Here is a 10,070-nt window from a genome sequence, read left to right as displayed (position 1 = left end):
GTCACAATATTATACTCTTGATGTTCATACCCTTCGATGGGGCGAAGTTCACTATTCTAACGCTAATATTATTACTAATATTGTGCAAACTCTCATTCCCAATTGGTTTGAAAATATATTCCGTACCTACATTGACATTGAAATCTCCTAACAAAATTTTGATTTGCATTTAGGGAATTTAGCAAATAAATGTTCTAGGTCCTCGTACAAGCTGTCCTTCATATGAACACTTTTATCCTAACCGTCAGTTGCAATGTGACTTGGACTTCGATTTCAGTATATGGTAGCCTGTAGGTCTTCTAGATGAGGTGTGGTACTTAAATACACTTTTGGCAATTTTCACATGTTTCATGTAGTGTTGTCTTCATTCATATATTTTTTATATTTTTTTCGTAGAATGGATTGTGGAATAAGTATAAAATTAGTTCTACTGAACTATGCGGACATGCACAGTTATGACGTATATAACACACATAACAGGAGCCGGGAGCGTAGTCGGTACAGCGATTGGTTACGGTCTGGGTGACCGATGGGTCGGAGTTCCAGTCCCGGTAGAGTGAAGAATTTTCTCTTCTCCACGTCGTCCAGATCGGCTCTGGGGTCCACCCAACCTCCTATTCAATGGGTACCGGGGTCTCTTTCCCCGGGGGTAAAGCGGCAGGTGCGTGAAGCTGACCACACACCTCCACCTAATACCGAGATCAAGACAATGTTGCTCTATATACACACTCCCCCATACGCCTCCATGGAGTAGCGCCTAAGTGATTCTGTTCGTCTTCCATTTTTATTTGGAGTAAATTTTGTCATGTGGTTCCCCTTATCATGCTCCCCCAATCACAACATTTGAACAAGTTAATATAGACTAAATGAATATGAAGTAAGTAAACGGTGATTACCTGGAAGCAAAGATAGGCCGCATTCGCAACCATTCGCAGGGACCCCCATGTATCGAGGAATGTGAGGCCTCTGGGTGTCCTCTGTTTACTGATGAGAGAGTCGCAATATGACTTCACCCTGTCTTTGTAATTCTGTTTCCCTGTAACCTTAGCGAGGACAACCTGCAAATATTTCACACAGTAGTTAATTGTGGACAGGTTAATCTGTGTGGCGTTCATTATATTTTCGTTACGTACACTTTTGGTAATCTCATTTCTTCTGAGCTTGGGAGCTGACATATGCTAAGGACGGTGCGACCGGCGTCGACACACCGGCCGCAGCCGTCGCGGAGGAATCAGCTGTCGGAAGGAGCGCAAATGTGATTTTCCCAGATCCCATTTTGCGCTAGCTTTCTTATCAATAAAATTAGCATATGGTTTCTCAGAAACCCAACCTGCTATCTAATGGATACCGGGTGCTCTTCCCCCGAGGGTAACGCGGCAGGAGCGTGAAGCTGACCACTCGCTTCCAACTAGTGCCGAGGTAAAGAAAATTTTGGTCTATGCATCCACTCCTCCTTACGCCTTCATGACGTAGTGCTTAACTACTTGAGCACAGGGACAATTTTACCTTAAGCTGTGTCTCAGAATTTTATGATTTTAGTCGCTGATTCATGTATATTTTGTTTTTCGGGCGATCAGATGTCAGCTATGATTGTGAATTTCCCAAAGGGTAAAATACTTTATATAAATTTCCATAAAAATATAGTTGTTTTGCTGTATTTAAATTAGGAGTAGAAACGTAGACAATAAAAGAAGAACGACAGAAGTTCCTCAGGACGCCATTTGGTTCTTTGAATGCCTGACAGAATACAACAAGCAATCTAAATCTAGCAGGCGTGCATTATGTGGCACGTCATAAGTGCTTATTACTACATTAGTCGTTTTCTTCAAATCAGTGACACTTGTACAAACACAATTCGTTGTCACGTATAGTTTAAAGAGAGGAACGGATATTGAAAGAGCCGTTTATCCGTTAAAGTAATAAGTATATACTACCAAGAAAGTATTTAAGTCCTTGTTAAAAGTAGTTATTAATATGTATTAAAGCGAATGAAGCTTACACATGTTAGTTCCAAAAGCTCTTAGAATTGAAATGCTGCGTATGCCATGAAATTCCTTCATGTGATCCAAAAGTATACCTAACAATTCATTTTGATGTATGGGCAAGTGGTTCTTAAAGACGGTTTGAGTGAACGAAATTTACAAACGATGATTTTGGTGAAACAGAAGTGTATCGCATGGATTATTATCAGACCTTTTCTATGCGTTCCGAAAGTAAATCCTTAAAATTTGTTTCCTTTCTTAATATAGCCTGTAAAATGAAATCAGTACTAAAATTTCTCAATGAAGTTTACTGTACTCTTATGTCCATTATATGGTCATTCGTCGAAATCGACTACGTAATGAGGACGGAAAAGCATTTTGCGGTATGCCTTCTGTTTGGGAGGCACATACAAAGACGGAAAAAAGTTATCCTTTGCCACATGATGATAGTCTTCGTCTCTCATTGGATTGCGGAATGAAAATTGAAGTCATGATACCCTGTCACGGTGCTGAAGCGAAGGCACGAATGAATCAAATGTTCTCCTCTTGGCTCGACTTTGGGGACGTCACGTTATGCAGGCTCTTTTCTTTCTTAAATTTGTTAAATGGAAACCAGCTTTTGGTGCTTATTTTTTCGTATCGTGGCCTTTAATTTGTAATCATCTAAACGTGTTCCGCAAGAACTCAGATTAAACTGATTTAAGAATCATGATTCCAGTGATTGTTTTCGTCATAGTGTCGGGGAAATTCTTGCTATTAATTGTGACGAAACTGGGAGAAAATTGTGTTTCTACTTGGGGAGGGGATCGGAATGTCCCATCTCCTGGACCTACATCCAGTCCTGCCATAACACGTGATGTGACTTTGCCAGACCGGGATTGTATAGACCCGTTACTAGGCAATAACATCGAAACAAACAACGAGATAACAGCCGTTGCTATGCAATGATTGCGAGATAGGCGAATATATGACGACCGTTTCTGAGCAACGGCTCGGCAAACAAGTTCCCGCGGAAACAAATACCCTCGTAACAGTAGACTTACTGTGGTAACTGCGTGTTTTCTATATGGTCCGTACCGAGATATTATGAGCAGAACAGTTTGAAGCAACCAGTTCAGTTGCGCTCTGCAAGGAAGGCTAAGAAGAGATGGCGCTATAGTTCAGTTGTCAGTTGAGAGCTCAGTTCTGCACGGGAAGCTGTGAAAATAGGACCCGAGAGCTGGAAGCTTAATAATCTCCACTATTAGAAGCCGTTGCTAGGGAACGGCTGTTGGAGACACTGCATGCTGGAGAAGGTTTAGCATGTAGTGACTTATAAAACGTGGAGATTAGCGATAGCGCTGTAATTACTTGTAGTTCCGAGTGGTGTGTACGCGTTTAAGTGGTCAATAAATCCATTCACCAATCCATACCCGGTCTATAATCGCCCCTAAGTCGTGACAATATATATCTGACCTCGACTGCAGATGACTTCGCATCCCATGTGAAAGGAACGTTCCAATACTGGAGGCCAAATTCGTTGTATTGCTGTTCAGCAGTGGTCAGGTAACTGCTGTCGTTGGTTGCCCTGTACAGCCACACGGCCCCCCATACCAGCTCATCTTTATAATCACCGGACCTGTAATGGAATGAGAGAAACGTCCTTTAACAAGCGGATCGTCTCAACAACTGGGTACAATTAGGGAATTTCCGAAGGAGAGTAGGTATTAACCTGTTTTATACCAGCACATTTCATTATGAGAAACTGGCACAAACATCCACGTTATTTATTATTTTATCCTTCATTCATTCATTCATCGATGGCTCTACAGCCCTTTGTTCGGCCCTGGCCTCTTCTTCAGTTTCGTAATCAGCCCGTCGCAAGGGTGCAACTTACAAGCAGGACGATACAAACACAGAATAAACGCACACAGACAACCATGTCTTAAGTGGGATTCGAACCCACAATCCCAGCATTCGAGCGAACGAAGACAATTGATGCCTCAGACAGCGCGGCCACTGTGATCAGAATTGTATCCTTAGATACTCTCAAGTTAATTTAATATAGCAGCATATGTTAGAGAGGTATTACTACGTTAATCTGCGAAAAGTATATTTCTATGATATTTCATTAGAAGGATGGATATTAAGCTAATGAAGAACAAAACTTTCCTCACCATTACTAATATTGTCAAAAGAAACATTAAGAATTTGCCGCCATTGTATTGCCAAACATCATGTTCGAATGCCCAGTTCCCCCGGTTTTTATTCAGGACGGTCCGGGCTCAAATATCGACCTATACAGGGTATACTCGGGGGGCACGCCGTAGCGTAGTTGAAGCACAAACCGGAAGGTCGCGGGTTCAGTTCCCGATGAGGTCATTTGATTTTTTTCAATTGAACTAATCCTTCCAGCCGCACTATGGCCCTGGGGTCGACTCAGCCTCTAACAGAAATGAGTACTAGGAATTACACTCGCAGCTAAGAAGGGAACACACACCACAAGACACGGTTACACAGAATATAAGAAAACCGACCCCCTTAGCGGAAGAACCACACGCAAGTTTTAATTAAGACACATAAGGTGAATAATCTTAAGAAGTTTTAGTCTGTGTAAATTTATTATAGTTGACAAATACGCACTTTTTAAATACTTTTTAATTAATTTTATAAAGGCAAGCACTGAAATAGATTAGCGTAATTAGGGCACCTGATGATGGCACTATGTTGCCGAAACATGTCGTGAAGTAACGGGTGAAATTGAGTGCACTACAAGACGGCAACTGTATACATATCATGGAAGAAAATCAGTGCAACAGGACGCTAAAACACAACACCAGGAATTAATTAAAAATAATTTTCCTTGGGAGTAAAGCGCGGCCGGCGCGTAAGTCTGACAACCTTACCGCCATCTTTGAGCCGATTGTCTAGATAATGTGGGACCCTCAACGTCTGACAACCCTATGGGCCTTCACGGCCAGTACAGGGATAGCTTTACATTACTCACCTAGGGTTATTGTGATTTTCCTCAGTCCCCGCGGAGTGACACAGAGGTAATATCTGGAATTAAGCCATGGCCGCTTCCTTTCATGTACTTTCCAATATGTAATTCTCTATATTAATCATCATATCACTTGACGCTGTGAAGTCTCAGCTACTGAGAGCTGCGAGTAAATCACTGTATATATGTATGTATGTGTGCATGTATGCAATTTGCTGATGCTAAAGTTCCCCGTAAATGCGAGGAAATTGTGCAGAGTGTTTGTAGCGCTACAAGGAAGTGGTACCAATATGTGACTGGAGTGTAAATGTTGAGGCCGTGATGCTCACCACGGATGACTTCATGTGAGATTTTGTGTTGGGAACCTTTGGCACTGGAGCTGACATTTTTCCGCGTTTCTTCAATTTTCCTTTGTCAATCGTCATTCCGTCATTACTGTAACTTCATCTGTCACATGCCCCTGAACTCGATAGGTTCAACCTGGCATCACGTTATCATATCCTGAGTCTTTAAGCTGGGGGCTTAATATCATATGGATTGAAATGAAAGACATCACTTCTGCTTCCATTATATGCTGACGATGCTAAGTTATTGGAAGAAAACGTAAGCAACACAAAGACGCAGAAGCTCTATTAGTGTGAGTAAGGTTTCATTTTTTATTGCTAGTGGGGTGGGACTAAGTCCCTTGTACTGTGGCGATTTCTAGCCTATTGTACCAGCCCCAGATGATAGGTGAGGGTGATTGTGGAGTAACTGGTGGACTGAATGTTGGCAGAGGAAACCGAAGTACTCGGAGAAAACCTGCCCTAGCGCCACTTTCTCCACCACAGATCCCACTTGGCGAGACCCGGGATCGAACCCGGGCTGCCCAGCGACTAACCGCTTGAGCTATGGCGCGGCCTAGTAAGGGCTTAGTCTAGAAGGGAACAGAGATAAACTGATTTATAGGCCTATGTTTATATCTTATCGCCCGAAAGCCGTACAAAATCAAAACAAAGCATAGGTAACAGATCGTTGGAGAGTGTGACAAAGTTCATGTACATAGGAACTATAGTAACATATCAGACTTTCATTCATACAGAAAGTAGGAGGAGATTAAATTCTGGGCACGTTTGCTGCTATTCAGTACAGAATATCTTTGTCTACCCGTCTTCTATCTAAAACTAAAAATTAAATGGAACTATAATTTAGTCTCTGTTTTCTACATACGTGGAGCTTGGCCTGTCATATTAAGGGCAGAACTTAGCTTATGTTCCAGAAGAGGTGGCTGAGGGCTTCTTTTCACCTAGGAAGGAGAATGGAGAAATTTTCACAGTGATAATTGCGCAGAGATTTTTTGATCAAATTTGCATTCAGAAGAGAATATTTCTTCCCGATATTCGATATTTTCTAGCTTCATATTTTTAGGCCTACTCTTCAACCAATATTGTTGAGATGATCAAATCATGTGAAATGAAAAAATGCAGGACACATGGAGGTATAGCAAGGCCGCGCCATAGCTCAGGCGGTTAGTCTCTGACTTCCAGCCGCGGCGGCCCGAGTTTGAATGCGGGTCTCGTCATGTGAGATTTGTGATGGACAAAGTGGCGCTAGGGCAGGTTTTCTCCTAGTACTTCGGTTTCCCTGTCGATCTTCATTCAACCAATTGCTTCAAAATCACCACCATCATCATCTGGGCCTGGTACAATAGGACAGTAGTGGCCGCAGTACTAAGTGGACTCAGTCTCACCTCAATAAGAATAATAATACAAAAAAGTATTAGAAATGTATATAGATTTTGGTCGGAATTCTTGAAGGGAGGATACCATTTGAAAGATATAAACGTAAGTAGGAGGAGAACACTGAAATAAAACTTACGGAAATATGTTAGGGGAGATTATGAATTGGATTGTTCTGGCTCATGTCAGGGACTTACAGGCCGGCGGTAGTGAGTACGGTAATGAAATTTTGCTTTCCACAAATGACGGGGAATTTCTATGGTGGACTTAGCTGAGGGACTGTTACCGTCTCAAGAATGACTCTACTCCATGGAGCTAGGTAGTTGGTTTGTTAACACTTACGCATAGAAACTCTTCGCATCGGTGATAGAATCACTATATTTGCCGCGATAATTGTTTGCGAAGTCAAAAAGCTGCTTGGCGTGGGTGAGCAGGGTGTTGGCGTAAGTGGAGTCACTGCTCTTGAACACAATGGAAGCTGCAGCGAGGGCAGCGGCAGTTTCAGCGGCCAGGTCCGAACCTTGAAAAGTACAGAGAGGAATTTGTGATGCTCTAACAAATAAGTGTCATAAGATCTAAAAGTTTGTGATGATGGTAAATTGTTACAATTAATATTTTGCTGGACATTAGAACAGACAAGATGATGGATAATGTCCAGCAAAATATTAATTGTAAATAAGTGTCATATTTACATTTTAGAATCTGTAAGAGCACAGATAATAACGCAGAATGACTTAAGAATGTGTATATGGTGTTGCAGTATCCGCGAACAGTCATCCAATTGCATGTTTCGAAGTAATGAATCAGATCCATAATGCTGCTTCCTCCTGTATCTTCTAAGAATAAAAGTTTTTCACGTGCATCAAAGAATTACTTGTATGCAAGTTTACCTGGGTGCGAAGTGTCGATCTTATACGCAGGTCTGTCCATCTTCATGTCCTCTGGACGTCCCCAGTATTCGTGGTCCGGGCCTCCCTGACCCACTTGACCATAGAATTCGTTCGGGCTCACGTGCGCCTTCAGAAAGTAGTCCGTACCCCATTTAATCGCTTTGCGAGCGTCGTCCACAGCATCTGAAGACAAGGGTAAGATATTGTTCGCATTCTGTTGTGGTCACAGAGAATGAAGCCGCGTTACGCATAACGAGCATGATTTTAAATTGCGTTGTGAGAGGAACATGAATCAGATAATACCTAATATTTACACATTTTGCTAATTATGGATGAACTTTTATTTACAGAAATTAGTACGTAACTCATATTCGGCTACAAAAGCAGTGCTCATAACCTCATTAGTTCGAAATGTAACCAATATGTATCTTTGATTATCCTCCATCTACGGAATAACATACATTGTAATATTATTGTCTAAGTGTAAATTGTGAAATTGGTTTTTTACTTGTTCCTTCTGCNAAATTTAAAATTTTACACATTTTATGAAATTCAAATAAAAAATTTAATTCAAGTAAAGATTTGTTTCCTCGATAAAGGACGCTTTAAATTATTCGCTTGGGGGCCAACCGTGTATGTATATGGAACGCTTCTTCATCTATATTATGAGGGCCATATACATATAATTTTGTCCGAAGGATCTAAGTCTCTTCAGAGCCATTTTTTTTTTCTTTTTTAGAACAGCGGAACGTGAAATTAACAGCAAACAATATACAAGGATATTTTCTGTGTACGTGAGTACCGTACATTTCGTGCGCTATGAAGGTTTGTCCAATCCGCATGAAGAACCTGCAGACTTCGACGGTCGGTTCAGTACGTTTGAAGTTTTCTGTGACAAGATACATACTGAAAGCTCTGCTGTTAATAGCCTCCTGCTCTCTTACAATATTAGATATTTCATCACTAGAATTCTATAATTTCAAAGAGCAGGGTTTGCGCGTCCTCCTACCTTAACGCCATATAGCAAGCATCTTCTTGAGAAGATAATTTAATCACACATTTAGTCAAATTCCTCGTCTTTTACGGAAGCGTAAAGTTCATTAGCGTGTTCATAAGAGGATTATTGCTCCCTAACCTGGGCCAGATATATCTAATATACATTCTCCCACCCTGACAAGATCCATTTTCATAAACTTCCATTTGTGTATAGGTCTTATAAGTGGTCTCTTCCCTTCAGGTTTCCGCGACCGAGCTTCTATTATTAATATTGTATTTCACTTCTTCCATACTTGTTCTGTGCCTCACTTGTTTCCTTCTCCTTGATATGTCGCCCGAATAATTTTTGACGGAAATGGTAAATTATGGAGCTCCCCATTATGCACTTTTCTCCATCCTCCTGCTACGTCCTTCCATCTTGAGCACCTTGCTCTTAAACTTTCTTGCTCTATATTCTTCTGCTAATGTTAGAGGATAAGTCTCCGATCCACAAAAACCACAGGTAAAATCATAGTTTTTTCCTTACTATTTTAACCTTGCGTTTTTCTGTATATCGAATTATATCACGCATTCCCTGAACTTAATCTGCTCTGAATTTCTTCATTAATGCAATTTTGTGCAGGTACATTTATCTCTAAATATTTTAACTTTTCCACATTTGTATACATGTTTTATGTCCATAGTGAAGAGTATTGGACCGGAACTGATGTCGACTGATGATAAGAACACCAGCATAACGCTGTGCGTTTCACACGGTGGCGGTTGAATGGGTGATATATTTCATTCATAATTTCGGAAGTAAGAGAAGGTGGCGAGGGGAAAATATCTGACCCTGCCGAAAATATAATTCTGGGAGGATAGCCCTTTATAATTAGAATGATCAAGTTGAGGAGAATGAGATGAGCAGGGCATGTAGCATGAATGGGGGAAAGGGGAATGCAAATAGAATACTGGTGGGAAAGTCAGCTGGAAAGAACCACTGCGAAGACCAAGGCGTAGGTGATGGACAATATTAAAATGGATCTCATTTCGTGTTTAGCGGTAGAGAGAAATTTGAATCGCGACACATACAAATAGAATTACGCAGTCATACAAATGCTGAAACACAAAGCACTATAATCATGTCATTATACAGTAACTTAACAGTAAATGGTATGCTTAAAACATAGCTGTAATATACGAACTTGCGTCTTTGTATCCTATTTCGTGGTCCACAACTCCCCAGGACAGGACGGTAATCGTGTAGGCCATAGGGAAGCCGAACTTCACAAAGTCGCCAGCTGGAAAAATAATGCAAATGATACAAATCTACCATATTCCTATATAAATAATATTACAAACATATTCATGTAGATTTGAGGTTTTCACGGCGGTGACTATGAAGCGTCGTGTAGATCTAGTGCAAACAGACGTTTCGGAGGAAAGTATCGCCCCTATCTTCAGGGTAGAAAAATCCGCGAGCGAGGAACCAGTCTGCAGCCACCTGCACACGCTGGTTCCTCGC

The 10,070-nt window shown here is 41.2% G+C and overlaps 1 protein-coding gene across 1 annotated transcript in view; it reads right to left on the bottom strand.

The window, feature by feature from the left end:
- The window catches only part of LOC111863127 (endoglucanase A), a 23,563-nt gene that overhangs the window by 11,097 nt on the left and 2,396 nt on the right, over positions 1–10,070 (bottom strand). The window contains exons 3-7 of the mRNA XM_023849162.2: positions 9,751–9,846; positions 7,571–7,753; positions 7,023–7,200; positions 3,438–3,600; positions 897–1,058 (exon numbers count right to left, since the gene is read on the bottom strand). Coding sequence (XP_023704930.1) covers positions 897–1,058; positions 3,438–3,600; positions 7,023–7,200; positions 7,571–7,753; positions 9,751–9,846 — 782 coding nt within the window. The remainder of the gene's footprint in view (positions 1–896; positions 1,059–3,437; positions 3,601–7,022; positions 7,201–7,570; positions 7,754–9,750; positions 9,847–10,070) is intronic.

This window comes from Cryptotermes secundus, unplaced genomic scaffold, assembly GCF_002891405.2.
Source record: "Cryptotermes secundus unplaced genomic scaffold, Csec_1.0 scaffold5024, whole genome shotgun sequence".
Taxonomy (NCBI): domain Eukaryota; kingdom Metazoa; phylum Arthropoda; class Insecta; order Blattodea; family Kalotermitidae; genus Cryptotermes; species Cryptotermes secundus.
The sequence above is the reverse complement of the archived record's forward strand: the minus strand, read 5'-3'. Positions and strand labels throughout refer to the sequence as shown.